Raw genomic sequence first — 15,582 nt, 5'->3', positions numbered from 1 at the left:
GTCTGAGCGTGGACACTAGCCCAGGGATCCAATCGCTTTCTGGCCAAAGGCGGCGGGCTGGTCCCAGGAAGGGCGGGCAGCTGAGCCGAGAGGATCAGCGGTGGAGCTCACCCCTAGACCAGCGTTCCCTGGCGCCAGCGCCACCGCCGTGTTGCTGCTACCACTGCTGAGTCTCCACCACGGCTGCTGCAGAGTGTCGCTGCTCCGCCGCGCTTCCGCGCTCCACGCCGCCAGCGGCCAGGGAGCCGGAGCGCCGAGCCCCGGGCCGAGGAGTGGGGCGAGGCGTGAGAGCCTTGGCGAGGGAGCCGTGAAGGGGGAGGGAGCGGGAGGAGGGAGGAGCAGGGAGAGAGGGAGTAGGGAGGGAGAGGCAAGCGAGGGAGAGCGGAGATCGAGAGCAAAGAGCGAGAGCGAGAGCGAGGGAGAGGAGAGGGAGGGAGGAGAGAAAGACACGCAAGCACAGGCACCCCGGTACTGGAATTCCATTAGAAAAAAGTGAGCTGAGCAAGGCTTAGGGGGAGAAGATATATTTTTTTTTGAATCTTTTTCTTCGTCTTGGTGCCAAAGAAGCGACTCTCGTCTCCCGTCCTAGAAGCTCCTACTGGATTGCTCCTTATCCGTCGGTGGATTTCTTTCCTATTTGCATTTATTCTGACCCCCTCCCTCGTTGCTTTCTTCCAGCCCTACACTTTCAGATCTCCTCGCCCCCACCTCTCCCGTCCCCTCCTGGGAAGTGCAGGAGAATTGGACCCGAGAGGACTCACGCCTTCCCGGACGCCCAAAGGGCTGGGCTGACCTCAGGACCAGTCTGTTGGCTTAGAAGGCAGCCAGACACATAGCTACGTGTGTTTGATTTCAGTGGCACGGGGGACGTCGAGAGGCAGCCCACCGCCCGCCTCCCACCCCACCCCCTCCAGCCACCAGCGAGAACCCTAGGATTCGGCATCTTCAACCGGCCGCCCGGCAGGATCTCCGCATTGGATTTGGGGGTCATTATCATTGCTTGGCGATTGTTATTATCGTTGTTATTTTTTATTTTTTAAACCTAAGGGAGAAAAGACACACATACACAAAACTGTGGGATTTATTTAACATGATCTTGGCAAACGCCTTCTGCCTCTTCTTCTTTTTAGGTGAGTACCTGCAGGTGGCGAGTCTGGGGGCCACACCGGGCTGCGCGCGTACAGGCGCCCGCTGGAAGCTGGGCACGCGGGGGTGGGGATGGGGGCTTCAAGCTGGGCGCCGCGGGAGACATCGGGAGAGCGCCGTGCTGGGAGCCTGGGCCGGGGCTCCGGGGAGGCGAACAGCCGCGGAGGTTCTGAAGGAGGGAGCGGAGCGGTGCGGTAGCTGGCTGGTTGCGCGGAGGACTGAGAAGGAGACTTCCAACATTCAAACCATCTCCGCACGCACTCACGCGCCGCCGCGCGCGCACACACGCTTACTTGCAGGCGGTGATAACGTTCATTTCCCTCAAAATAATGGACTCAATTTGCAGCAACTTAGGAAGAAAAAAGAATGCAACTCTTAGTGGGGAAGCAAGCAGGGAGGGGAGAGGCTGGCTGGTAACTATCACGGCAGCCAGCCCTCTCCTTTCCTGATTGCTGTCTGAGTTGGTGGGTTTCTGCAGGAAGTCTTGGTTTGGACATTTGTGGGGAGCCCTTGTAGTCACCTCTCGCTTGCCAATCAACCTCAGGAAAGCACCCTATTTCTCCACTCTCAGGAACACTTTCCAAGTTTCTTCCTACCCATTGCCTCCATTTCCACCTAGACCCAAGCCAGATGGGTAGGCGGAGCGCAGGCTTGTAAATGGGTGTTTAAGGCCTTCAGAGCAACCACCCTGGGGCCTGGGGCTAGAGGCATGGAGGAAGAGGAGGGGAGGAGGCCAAAGTTTGCTCCGTGGGAAGGAGACGAGTGGGGGAATGTACGCAAAGGGGGAAAACAGGTCTAAACAAAGACCACTCACTGCTCATCCATTAAGCCCCCTCCCTCTGTGGCAGGGAGGAGTGGCTGCTCAGCGGTTCTGAGCTCCAGCAGATCCTGCTCCTTCCCCTTATACTTTGTGAAACCTTAGCTGCTTGGGAAGCCATGTCTAGGGATAGACAGCGATTTCCTCTTGGCACAGGTGAAGATGTGATGTTTACAAGACTATGTGTGGATTCTGTGTCCTGGAAAGCATGTGTGTGTGTGTGTGTGTGTGTGTGTGTGTGTGTGTGTGTGTGTGTGTGTGTGTGTGTGTGATCTGCTTCAGTGCAGGTGCTGTTCTGGGATCATGGCTTGCTGGCAGTCGAGAGTGAGCTAGGCTACCTTTACCTCCAGCAGAAAGGACTATGGATAACCCCGACAGGAAAGTAGTAGACTTTGCTTAAGGAAGGTGTGCATGGTCTAAGAAGTGCCCTCCAGATTGGTCCTGTGGCTTTGTAGTCTGGTAGACTGAGTGTTGGCTGTATCCTGGGTGCTTTGCTTGCTCACAGACTTTCTACCTCCCGGCTATGCATTCCCAGGAGACACAGGCCCTGCCCTGGGGTGTGGCCTTCCCCAGGCTTGCTTTCTCTCTGTGGTGGTAACCCTGAGGGACAGAGTAGGAGAGTAGAAGATGTTCTGAGCTCATTTTTATCCTGCAGCCCTTTCCAGCAGCCTTAGGGGAGTGGACTCTCACTCTGAATGAACTGTCACAAAATTTGACCTTTCCTTCATTGATGGTCTGAAAGCACAGCTTTCTGGGGCTTAGAATGATCAGAGCCAAGAAGAAAAGAAAATTGCGTTTCAGGCAAAAACCAGCCAGACTGCCTGCTGCTGAATTGTGCCCCACCATCATCAAGGATGCATCCTTCCAGGTGTAGGGTCCTGTCTGAAGGCCAGCAGTGGAGGAGAACAGCCCCCTCCAGTGTCAGACCCCATGTTGCACATGGGGTGTTCCTAGCTGAGGTGGCTGAGGAGTCAGCTCTGCATGGAAGTGGCACCGGGCATCCTGCCCTGTGATGGGTATGTGAAAGCATGTGTGTGGAGTATGAACAGACAGCAGAGACGTCCACCACCATCCAGGGGTTTAAGATGGGAAGAGGGTAAAATCCGAGAGGAGGGGGTTGCCTGGCATCTCCTTGGGTCATGACCCTTCATTTCCCTCTCCCTTGAGAAGTCCCTCCCCAAAGCTAGGCAAAGGGCTCAACTGAATGACAGGTTCTGATAGGACAGGATGGAGTTGTGGGAAGGAAACTTAAATCCAAAGGTTCCTTTCCTGCCTAGAAGACTATAGTTGGGAACCAGCTGGAAAGTCAACTCAGAGTGGAGGTTCTTTAGCAGCTTGAAGTGGGCTGGGGCCATGGTGAAGAGTGTCCCCCATTCAAATGCCTTTTCAAAGGCTCAGAGTGACTGCAGTGGAGAGAAAGGGCCTTTTAGCCCAGCCATTCAGATTTCTAGTGTTGGCATATATGGAGAGACAACAGAGACAGTGATGGGAGCTGGGTGGACAGAGGACCCATCCCTAGTGGCACTCTGGCACACACCTAGCTCTTGAGGGAACTCTGGATGCCAGAGGGCAATCTGGACTTCCCCTGTGCTCCCTGGGACTGCTCCACACGGTCTGTTCTCGATAGATCCAAGTTTTCTTCCCTAAGGCCAGGAAGGCAGCCCTTTCTTGATTCTTGGCTAGTGGCTCCTGGTTGCTGTGATTCCTTTCTCTGGCTGGGCTTGGTTGCTTCTGGGAGTTTTGAAGCTGAGTCCCAGAGGTAAGGACAGCTGGTGAAAGGATGTCTTAGTCCTCTGCAGAGTACATCGTGAGCATCAGTAGACAGAATGGGGGGCCCCCTCGATATTGGCATGGGAACCAACAGAGGCTTGTGTTAGGGATATCTGGGGGGGCAGGACAGGCAGAGAGAGATGCTTTATCACTTCACTCTCTGGAGCGGCTAGCCCGACTTTAAACAACCCTGTGAATTCTGAGCCTGTAGAAGGTCCAGGATGCTAGTGTGTTCCATTCTGAGCTCCCCTTGGGCAGTTCAGCCTTTAGCTCAGTCAGGTGGAAGTGAACTCCTACTGTGACCCAGGGATGAAGTCAGTGAGAGCTCAGGGCTGGCTGAGAGGGGCAGACAGGTGCAAGTGGGGGCGTGGTGGTTCAGCTGTTCCTGGGTGGCCCAGAGGCACTAGAGTCGTGTAAAACGGTGTAGGAATCTGCTGAAGCCTAGAGAGAAAGCTGCTGTCTCAGCTTTTGTGGAGGACACATCTAAGGCAGACCTTGCTTCCAGTAACTCCTACTCAGTACAGGTTTCTACCTCTTGTTTTGTCTCAGTGTGGTTATATTCTTCCCTATTTCTGTTCTGGGGCAGGAGTATGGTCAGTGAAAGCAGAAATTTTCCTTTGCTCTAACCGGAGCCTTCTCCATCGGGAGTCCAACTCCCCTTCATCTCCTTTGCTGTTTCCTTGTGGGAAAGGCCTGTGGCCCATGGGAATGATTTCTTTCCCCTCCAGGGGCTCTGGGGAGTGACAGGATTGCTGTGCGCAGCTCTACCTGTAGGTGTCGCTGTCTCCCTGCAGTAGCTCCCCCATGAGCAGGGCCTCCTAGGGCTGAGAGCGGCTGGGCAAGCGTGGGGTGGGGGGGGGATTCTGCAGTATTCTGAGGAAAGGACTAATGGCCTAGAATCTTATTCTGTTTTGGAGTGGGAGGGAGTGGAGGAAGCCTCTCAAATTATTCTTTGGGTCTTGCACCTTTGCTTTAGCTAGTGGTAAGGGGCTTTTTGGGGGGGGGGCAGGGTCTGGAATTAGGAGTTTAGAAAGAGCAGGGCGACAGAAGATGTTGTCCATGTCTGGAGGAAACCATTTTGGGAGCTTGGCTTTGAAAGGGTCTGGCCAGCTTCTCTCTGCCCTTCATGTCCAGTCTTCAAGCCCCTCCCTTCTGAGAATACTGTGGGAAGCAGATAAGAGGGGTGGGTTAAAACCAGCTCAGGCTGGAAGGCAGGGCCCGACGGAGAGGAGTTCTCTTTTCCGTAATTGATTTATTAGTTTGCTTTTGGAAGGAATAAATAAAAAATGCAGAGGGATTTCAGAGTAGTATAGGGAGGAGGGGAAGGAGCAGGGAAAGGGTGGTGAGGTGCAAACAGAGAGCCCTTGAGAGACAGGAAGTGAGCAAGGTTGAGGCATGGGGTGGGAGGGGCAGGGAAGGGGAGCTCAGGGGAGCCGGATTTGTTCCTGTGCTTTACCCAATGCAAGCTCTTCTGCAGGGTGCTGGGGTGGAGCTTGGCCATGCAGGCCCTTGGTCAGGCCACTGTCTGGTGTGAAGTTGGCAAATTTGGAAAGGCAAGGCCTACAAGGGGCCTCTGCTTCTCCCTCCTGGGTCTCCTGGACCACAGAGTTAGGCTTGTTTCTGGCTGTCTTCTAAAAGCCTAATGATACGGAATGATGGAACTAGGGACTGGAGGGGGCTTTTCTGTATCTCTGGGTGTGACCTTGAGTTATCTCCCATTTTGGATGTGGAGTGTGATGTTGAGGCTTGATTCTTGGGTCTCTCTAAGGTCTGGACAGGTTCTGAAGGTTAGTTGACTTTTAGCGCCTTCTAACCAAGGATGGAGCAGAGGTTCGTAGCTCCGGAGTTGAAGTGAGACCACTCTGCACAAACCCTAGCATTCCTTGTTGAGGCTGTGACCTTCTGTCTAGACTGTTGACTTCTTAGCCCCGCGGCAGTTTTTAGTGAAGGGTTAGGCCTTCCTGGATTTATGATGCTGTGTTCCACTCCTAGGATTGTGCCGAGAAGGAATGAATGTGAACCACAGCTGTAGGGGAGCATTGCTGACTAGGTTGGGTCTTGAGTTGACCTTGGCCTTCCTGTACTTTGGTATATAAGTGGGCGAGAAGTTCCTTCAAGCCTTAGGCCTACCTTGGGGTCGGAGACTGTGGTAGCCCTCATTCATGCTTGTCTTCCCTCCCCACTACCCAGACGAAACCCTCCGCTCTTTGGCCAGCCCTTCCTCCCTGCAGGGCTCTGAGCTCCACGGCTGGCGCCCCCCAGTGGACTGTGTCCGGGCCAATGAGCTGTGTGCGGCTGAATCCAACTGCAGCTCCAGGTACCGCACCCTTCGGCAGTGCCTGGCAGGCCGGGATCGCAATACCATGCTGGCTAATAAGGAGTGCCAGGCGGCCCTGGAGGTCTTGCAGGAAAGTCCACTGTATGACTGCCGCTGCAAGCGGGCCATGAAGAAGGAGCTGCAGTGTCTGCAGATCTACTGGAGCATTCATCTGGGGCTGACCGAGGGTAAGCCTGGCTGGGCCCCAAGGAAGGGTGGTGGTGGGTAAGGGGATGTATCCAGCCAGGGGTTCACAAGGGAGGACTTGGCAGAAGGGGGACCTGATTTGCTCCCAGTTTTACCCATAAGAGAAGCTAGAATCGAGAGGAAGTAGTTACCCCTCCTAGGAGGACAATGGTGATCGAGAAAGGGAAATGACAAGGATGGAGGGTGAGCCGGATGATGGGATGCAAGCCAGGGCAGCATGAAGCTGTGCCCAGGAGTGGCACAGGCAGATAGAGAACAGGAGGCACCGGCCCCTGCCCTGTTACCCGGAGCTGAGCCCAGAACCTTGCTCTCTTCATGTGGTCTTTGGATCCAATGGCTGACCTAGGAACTTTATACAGAACTTAGGAGCTCTGGATGGGACGTGAGCAACAGGTCCTATGTCTCTAGGCAAGCTCTCCTCAAGCTTGCCCAAGGCAGAACCCGAGAGCCTCTCCCCCAGTGACACCTCCTCCTTACTCCTCAGTCCAGACAGGGCCTTAGGATTTGCATACTCTTCAGGATGCTTGGTCACCTTGGCCAGATGCTCATTTACTAATTCAGCAAGCGTTTACCGAGAGTGCATAGTTGCTTTGTGTTTCTGGAATAGTATAGAATCTGGCATCGTCTTTGCCTTCAGGGAACTTACAGCCTGGGATGGAGTGTAGGAAGAAAGGGGGAACTTGCCATTTGAAGGCATAACTGTTGTGACGGAAAGGCCCAGGCCATAGCAGTAACACCTCAGAACATCTAAGCCCATGTTAAAGGACTCTGAAGAATCTTCTGGGAAGATGCTGTCCCTTGGCTGGGGTGGAGTCACCGCACAGGTGAAGGATGTAGTAAGAGTGGGCAGGTGGAGGGAGAAGCATGTTATGGTCAGGCCTGAGAGTTGAATCTTCATGAAGAACTGGAAGTAACTGAACAGCGTAGAGTGTGGATCGGAAGGGTTGGGGCTAGTTAGGAGGAAAGGGACCTGACAGGCATCAGGAAGCAAGCCTAAATGGTTTTGATTAAGACATCAAGGGAGCTGATCAGATTGATACTCCAGGAAAATGTCCATGCAGTTCTAGGGAAGACAGTAAGTTGTAGATTGTGACCCCAGGCAGCGATAGTGGCAGAAACAGGACAGCGAAACCAAGGGGAAGAGAGATGTAAGCGCTTCTGAACAAGCTAGAATCAACAGATTTTGGCAACTACTGCCTATGAGTTGGGAAGGGAAAGAGTGGACCCCCAGCTTTCTGAGCCTGCAGTGGCTTTGAGTTACAGAAGGCAAGGGGCGTGGCATTTCTCTGGGGCTCCCTACCTGTCATCGGTCAAGCCCTGCAGACATGCAGGCATGGAGCTCAGTGGAGGGTATGGTTCTAGAGAAACCTGGAGCGTTCATGAGCCAGTTTTAGAACCTGGAGCTAAGACTGTGGGTGCAATCACAGAACGAGGGGGGAGAAAGAGCTCCTGAACCACCGTCATTAAAGGACAGATGAGGGAAGGGCACGTGCACAGATGACTGAGAAGGTTCTAGAAGAGGACTGGGAGGACCATCAAGGAAACAGACAACCCTCAACAGCTCACACATTTCAGGTCAAGCAGGAGAAAGACTGAGGTATCCCTGCTGTCACTTGGGTAAGCCTCCTAGGTGGCTTCTGGGGACAGAGCCTTGGTTAGGGAGTGAATGCAGGCAGAGGATTGGACATGATGAATATGGATAACTTCTCCCAGAAGCTCTCTCTGTGTGTGTGTGTGTGTGTGTGTGTGTGTGTGTGTGTGTGTGTGTGTAGAGATCAGAAGGATGACCTATTTTCTCATTTAAAGATGAGAGAAAGTGGGGCTGTCTAAACCCCAAAGGAGGATGAGAGACCAGGGGAAGACAACAGGAAGGTTTAACATGCATTTGTGTCTTTGGGGATGTGGAAGGGGGTGGGCCCAGGAACAGAGCTGGCCCATTAGCCTAAGAGGAGAGAAGAGTTCCCTTGCAGGGTACCACAAGGCAAGGATGAAAGGAGGGAGAGTCCAGCTATAGCAGAGTCTTAAGAGAGAGGTATCCCCAACAGTCCCCAAGATAGCTCAGGTAAGCTCTGACCACATGGATAGGAAGCGCATGCTTTTAGTAATGGCATGACTGCCATCAAGAGCAGAGTGAGCCGTAGGCATTACGTGGTCAGTTCTCTCTAGCAACTCCCATTCCTGGAGCTAGAAGCACCGAGGAAGGCAAGGCTGTCCCAACACACATGTACTTATCCATACATGGCATGAGGAACTGTAATGTACTTATCCATACATGACATGAGGGACTGTATACCCAGTATTCTGCCTCGGGCATGCACATCGTGAAATATCCTGCTTCTGGGAATGCATGGTTTTGCCATTTGTCTTCATTTTTATTATTTTTTTTATTACGTGCAGGTGTGTATGTCTGATGTGGTTACGAGCACGTGAGTGCAGGTGCCTATGGAAGCTGGTTTTAAGAGTTACAGACAGTGGTGAGCCAGCTGGCACTGCACTTAGGATTCAGACAGCTGGTAGAGGTGGGCTAGCTTGGGTTGCATAGCAGCAGATAGGAGGTGATAGAGCTGACTGGCTGGATTCCTTAGCAGGGGCAGTCTTATTACCGTGGTGGCTCCCTTTGGCATTGCCATGGGGGGGTACAGGACAGCCTGCGATCAGAAGCAGGAGGAATGAGGCATTTCTGTGTGGCATCAGTGAGCACAATGCTGTTTGTCACTATCATGGGATCTTTAAGGCCCTTTTGGACTTGGAATACCTCACTGCACACAGCTGTCTCTGCTTCCATGTCTTGAGATGACTTTTGTGTGCATTCACTCAATGACCACCTGCTAACCCTACTGTATGCCTCAAAGGGTATTGGCCCCACAGAAACTGTACAACCTATGCTTGCCGTGGGAGGGTTACAGAAATACATCCCAGCTTGTCCCTTTCTACGGAAGCTTGCCTCTTCTTTTTAAGAGGCTGCCTCTTCTCCTAGGTCTCAGAGCTGGATATTTACTGTTCAGGATCCATCAGGAGAATCCAGGAGGCCTTTGAGCAGGAGGTTATATCCCTGTGAGTGATAAGGTCTGCCTGAGAGTTAATAATTCATAGTAAGGTTGAGTCGTTTCCCTGGTGGAGGCTGTAGGTACCTTCTCCCTACAACTTAATAATAGTTAGTAGTTAAGTTGGGCCTGGGGCCCGGGAGAGGGCAAGACCCTTCCCGATACCTTCTTCCAATTCTTGGTTTCCTTCTGACCCTGAGGTGGGTGGGACTTACCCAGGTTTTTGATTCCTCCATCCAACTCCAGGACCCCACACCTGTAGCAGGAGCTGAGGTGGCACTGGAGGAAGGAGAGTCAGTGTGACAGTGTGCCATGGCCTCTGAAAAGGCGGCACCGAGTTTAGGGAGTCAGAACTGTGTGTAATCCATTAACCCTGTTTGTAGGGGAAGCTGAGTCACAGGGGTATACCCGGAGGACTGTCCAGGGCACACAGCAAGCTGGTGGCTGAATCCAGGGTTCTTACCCCATATCCAGGATTCTTTTGGCTGTACTGAGGGTGATCCTGTGGCTGGGAAAGGGGTATGGGGTCTCTTTTTTTCTCCTGTCATGACAACGGTGTACGGTCACAGTGGGCATGTCACCATTGGCTGCTCCAAAGGTGACTCTGAAATTCAGAGTCCCTGATCTTCAAACCACAAAGAGCAAAGGCCCACCCCGTGTGTCAGTTCCCAGGATCTGCATGCTGGATCTGGCTTCTGTGTCTCAGGCTTGATCTTTCCTGGTAGGCCCAACTGCAGGAACTTACCATTTAAGTGATAGTGAAATGAGAGAGAGAGAGAGAGAGAGAGAGAGAGAGAGAGAGAGAGAGAGAGAGAGAGAGAGGACCCCTGCCTAGCCAATGGTGAAGGCTGCCCTACAACCAGACATAGGGCCCGTGTTTCCCACAGTTGGACAAGGGGGTAGTTGGACACTGGGGAGCAGTCCAGGGCCAGGGCCAGCAGGGCTCTGACCACAGGGTCTACTGAAGAGCCACATGATACTTGGGAGAGTGTCAGAAAGTGAGAGAGCATTGTTCTCCAGCACCACTGCCCTGGGATTAAAGTCGGGCTCTGCAGCTTGCTAGGCGATGAAACCAAACCACTTTGGAGCAAGTTACTTCTCTCTGTGCCCCTTTCTCTTAGTCAGCACCATAGGGGAGCAACAGTGCCTAGCTCACAGAGCAGCGAAGAAGAGTGAGTTAGTGTGTCTGAAGTATGCTTAGGGCTGTGGGCACGCAGACCGTGCGCTGCAACTTTATTTTTTTTTTTTTATACTAACAGCAATTCCCACGCTCTTACATAGTTTGGCTTCAGTATGTGGTAGCGCCCCGGGGCCCCACCCCCAGGGGTCTCCCAGGAGAGAGTGAATTAAGTCTCAGTGGGTGCAACGGATGGCACTTAGACCGTGAGAGGCAATGGATGAAGCTGCGAGCAGATTCTAGTGGGGGCACACGCTGTGCATGCTGGGTGCATTTCCTATGAGGTAAAATGCGGCTAGGACGCCTCAGCAGGAGGGAGCGAACTTCCGCACTGTCCTTTGGGTGTCTTTGCCCAAGGTTGCAGGTACCTTCTCTAGGGAGGAGCATCCTCAGCAGCTGTGAAACATTCTAGGGCTAGCTGGGTCTCCAGTCCTGGTTCTTTGTGGCCCCTTGGGCCAGATGAAGGAACCTCTTACGGGGAGTCTCTGTTCCCTCTTCTAGGGACATCCTTCATAGATGCTCCTCACCCAGGCTCTCTGTAGGCAAAGGTGCTGTCTGTGACGCCAGGCCCTGCTGGATAGGAAATCAATGCATGAGGCTGTGGGTCACCCCCTGTCTGCCCCTCCCCATCACCACACACTCAGTCTGAGCGAGTTTGCATTGATTTCTCCTCACTGGTCTGCTCTCCTGGGGATAGCTCCTTTCTTGCAAGGTGTCCGCAGAGGGTATGGGATTCTTGATAATGTGGTGGGGGTCTCCTGAGCATCCCGGGTCATTTATTTCCTGCCATTCACTTGCTTTTCCACTACAAGTCTCTGATGTCCTCTAAAGCTCTGAGGAGGCACCTGAGGTAGCGGGTAGTGGAGAGGTTAGAAGGGTGTCCATCAGAGGCCAGGGAAGTAGGCGCATGGGGTCAGACCTTTCACCTAGTGACTTTTAAACTCCCTAGCATGACTCTTTCTGGTGACATGATGGGAGGCGAAGGGGAAATTCAGAGTGTGGGTCTTTAGGAGACCACTTGAGGCCTGAGTCTGCCACACAGAGCTGAGTGACAGCTCCCACTCCCAGGTGTTACACTGCTGGGTTACCCGAGAGCCTTCTCTTGTGAAACAAGGAAGTTGGACTATAAATTTTAGTAGGACCTCTGTCTCCAGATTTTGTGATTTGCACTTGACCTTTCGGGGCGGGAGGAACTATTTTTCCTCCCTTATCCCTGTAGAGAGAGTTTGTCCTGCAGGGAAGTCACATGGGAAGTCACATGGCAGGCAGTCATACCTACTGTAATTGGTGAGAAATAACTGGTGTCTACACAATGGCAATGAACTTCCGCCCCCAAATTGCCTGCTCTGCATTTCCCTCCTTGGTAAGGATTGGCCTCTCTCACATCCTACATGGCCCAGTGTGTTGGTGGAACTTTCTTAGTCATGGTTATTGTTTGATGGGAGTGTTTTACTGGAGAAGAGCCTGTGTGTCATGGCCCCTCCTCTCTTCCAGGTGGGGAGTTCTACGAGGCTTCGCCCTATGAGCCTGTGACCTCGCGCCTCTCGGACATCTTCAGGCTTGCTTCAATCTTCTCAGGTAAGTGACCCACGCCGGTGCTTGACCCCTCCCTTCCCCTCATCCCTGTGCTGTGGCCCATTCATCTCTTGGACTCAGGTGTCTTTCCTGGTCTTCTGCTGATTCCACTCTTCGCCTGTCTGCTCCTTGCTGTTTGAGCCTTGGCTCCTGGCTTTTAGGAAGCTACCTGATCTCCCTCCTTCAGTAGGGCCTGGAGCTAAGCATTTGCCAGGCTCCTTGCTGCTCATGGATAGATCTTGGATCTGAACCTGTGCCACTCTGATGTTTTGTCGCCCTGTTTCTCTTTCTACTTCTCTGACTCTTCTGTTTGACACTTTCCTCGGTCAGGTCGCTTACCAACCTCTTTGCGCCCCAGTTTCCTCGCTTGTGAGCCAGGAAGGCCCTGTCTGCTTGGGTTAGTAGTGAGTCAGCGGGTTGTAAGGCACATGGCACGCTGAAGGATTCTTGTGTTCTGGAAACACTGGACATGGTTGTTGGCATAGAGTTATGCTCCTTCATTGTAAATATCCAAATCCAACATTGCTCTAAAATTTTAAATGTGTTTAGTACTGAGAGGATGCTTCAGGGGTAAACTCTGCTACTGACCTTATGTGATAGGGCAGGGTGAAAAAGCAGGCATCCTGGAAATCTCTTGTAAGATTCCCTTCAAGCATGGTGAAACAAACCAATTCTGTGTTTGGGTTCCATCTCTATGACATCTCATTATGAATATGCAAATATCCCCAAATTGGTGATCATCTGAAATACTGAGTATGTCTGGTCCTTATCAGTTCAGATAAGTGGTACTCAGTTATATTATTGTCACCACTACCAAGTCTGATCTAGGCTTTCTTTCCACTGTTTGAGCCATCAGACAGGTATCTGAGGTAAGAATCACCTGCTCATGGGTGATTCCTTGAAGGATGAGAAAGGTCACACTGGGTTCTTGCTTTGCTTGTTGGGCATATGCTTGAGAACGAAAGAAGGGTAGAGGATTGATTTAGCCAGTCAAGCACATGCTTTGCAAGCATGAAGACCTGTGTTTGATGCCCAGCACCCATGTGAAAAATCTTAGCATGGTGATGCAAACTTGTAATCCCAGGGTTGGAGAAGTGGAGGCAGAAGCATCCCTGGGGCTTGCTGACCTGCCACCCCAGCCTAGTTGGTGAGCTCCAGGCCAGTAAGAGACCCCATCCCCAAGAAGGTGAATGGAATGTCTGAGGGTAATGTCTAACGTTATCCTCTGGCCTCTATATGCACAAATACCTGTACATAATGAACACACATGCACATACTTATACATGCATGAATGTCCGTGTACATACACATATATTAAAAATATTAGGAGAAAGGGCTACCAAGTTCTGGTTGTTACGAATAATGTTGCTATGAGCACAGTTGAGCACATGTCCTTGTGGTGTGAGTGTGTCTCCTTTGGGTGTATGCCCAAAAATGGTATTGCAGGGTCTTTCGGTATGTTGATTCTTAATTTTGTGAGAAACCACCATATTGGTTTACAAAGTGGCTGTACATCAGCAATGGAGGAGTGATCCCCTTTCTCCACATCTTTTCTAGCATATGCTGTCATCAGTGTTTTTGATCTTAGCCATTCTGACAGGTGTTAAGATGGTATCTCAAAGTTGTTTTGATTTGCATTTCCCTGATGAATAAGGGTGTTGAGCATTTCTTTAAGTATCTTTCCTTCTTTTGAGTTTGTTCTGTTGAGAATTCTCTGTTTAGATCTGTACCCCATTTTTATATTGGATTATTTGGTATTTTGGTGTTTAGTTTCTTGAGTTCTTTGTGTATTTTGGAGATCATCCCTCTGTCAGATGTGGAGTTGGTGAAGATCTTTTCCCATTCTGTAGGGAGCCGTCTTGTCTTGTGGACCATGTCCTTTGCTTTACAGAAGCTTCTCAGTTTCACGAGGTCCCATTTATTAATTGTTGCTCTCAGTATCTGTGCTATGGGTGTTCTATTTAGGAAGTGGTCTCCTGTGCCTATGTATTTTTTTTTTTTTTGGTTTTTATGAGACAGGGTTTCTCTGTTTTGGAGGCTATCGGTCCAGCCTGGCCTCGAATTCACAGAGATCCGCCTGCCTCTGCCTCCCGAGTGCTGGGATTAAAGTCGTTTGCCACCACCGCCCGGCTTTTTTTTTTTTTTTTTTGGTGTGCCTATGTATTTAAGGGTATTTTCCACCTTCTCTTCTATGAGGTTCAGTGTGGATGGATTTATATATTAAGGTTTTTGATTCATTTGGACTTGAGTTTTGGGCATGGTAATATGTATGAATTTATTTGCATTCTTCTATATATCAACAGCCAGTTATACCAGTACCATTTGTTGAATATACTTTCTTTTTTCTAATGTATAATTTTAGCTTCTTTGTCAGAAATCAGCTCTTCATAGGTGTATGGGTTAATATCAGGGTCTTTAATTTGATTCCATTGTTTTTCAACTACCTTTTGTTATTATCCTTCTACAGAGGGAAGAACAGTTCTTTCAGGTTGAGAAATTAAATGCATAGAAATAAAGTTTGTATCACAGGGTTGAATTTTGGATGACCATGAGCTGCTTGGAATGTCTGTTTATTTTCATGCACCTGAAGACCAAATTGCCACTTTGACATGATATATTTGCTTCCATCCGAGGATGCCCCCTTTAGATGGTCCTGAGGAGGGGTGGGGTGTGTGTCCCTGATGGGAGAGATCCTGGACTCTCACAAGAAAGGAGACATCGACCAGTGTGTTGGTGTCATCAGTTTATAGAGGAAAGGCTTACTCTGGCTCACAGGGTCTGAGGTTTTAGTTTACGACCAGTTCACTTGCTGCTGGACACCCGCGACAGTACATTGTGATGACTGTGATGTGGAGTTAAACTGTTCAATTCATATCTGATAAATGAAATAGAAGAAGAGGCAGAGATCAGGATTCCATAGTCCCTTTGAAGGCATACTCTCTATGATGTAAAGACCTCCCACAAGGTCCCACCCCTTAAAGTTTCTGCTCCCTGTCATAGTGCTAACTTGACCAAGTCCTTTATGTATGAGCATTTGGGGCCATTTAAGGTTAAAACTATAGAGTTGGGCACAGTGGCACACACTTTAAATTGTAACACTCAGGAGACAGAAGCAGAATTGCTAGTTTGAGGCCAGCCTAGTCTACATAGTAAGTTTAAGGGCATCCTAGGCTAACAGAATGAGACTACATCTCAACACGATAAAAAACACAAAGTACTCAAACTAGAGTAGCCAGAGATTGGTCATCTGGACATGGTCTTGGGCCCTTGTGGTGACTGGGAATGGTAGAAGCAGGTAGGTAGAGATCTCAAAGCAGGGCAGTTACAACACTCTACCTTTTGACTCCCACTACTGTAGGCTCCCCAGGAGCTTTGTGTTTAGATCATGCGTCCTTCTGGATGTACCTGTAGGTATAGTGATAACCATCTTATAATATTTGGCCACCCTATGTTTCTGGGTTGTATGATTGACTAACTAAGGCCCCTTCCAACTGATGTTCTGACTTTCACAGTTTCTGATTAGATTGGA

The 15,582-nt window shown here is 50.8% G+C and overlaps 1 protein-coding gene across 3 annotated transcripts in view; it reads left to right on the top strand.

Moving 5' to 3' along the window:
- Positions 1–366: 366 nt before the first annotated feature.
- Positions 367–15,582, top strand: part of Gfra2 (GDNF family receptor alpha 2) — a 95,517-nt gene continuing 80,301 nt past the window's right edge. The window contains exons 1-3 of one of the 3 annotated variants that reach the window (XM_005070976.4): positions 367–1,130; positions 5,924–6,238; positions 11,973–12,056. In XM_005070976.4, the coding sequence (XP_005071033.1) occupies positions 1,091–1,130; positions 5,924–6,238; positions 11,973–12,056 (439 nt within the window). In that variant the 5' untranslated portion in view covers positions 367–1,090. The remainder of the gene's footprint in view (positions 1,131–5,923; positions 6,239–11,972; positions 12,057–15,582) is intronic. The other 2 variants (XM_005070977.4, XM_005070978.4) reach the window with 2 other exon arrangements.

The sequence above is a fragment of the Mesocricetus auratus genome, unplaced genomic scaffold (genome assembly GCF_017639785.1).
Source record: "Mesocricetus auratus isolate SY011 unplaced genomic scaffold, BCM_Maur_2.0 Super-Scaffold_2245, whole genome shotgun sequence".
NCBI lineage: Eukaryota > Metazoa > Chordata > Mammalia > Rodentia > Cricetidae > Mesocricetus > Mesocricetus auratus.
This window is presented reverse-complemented; position numbering and strand designations above follow the sequence as displayed.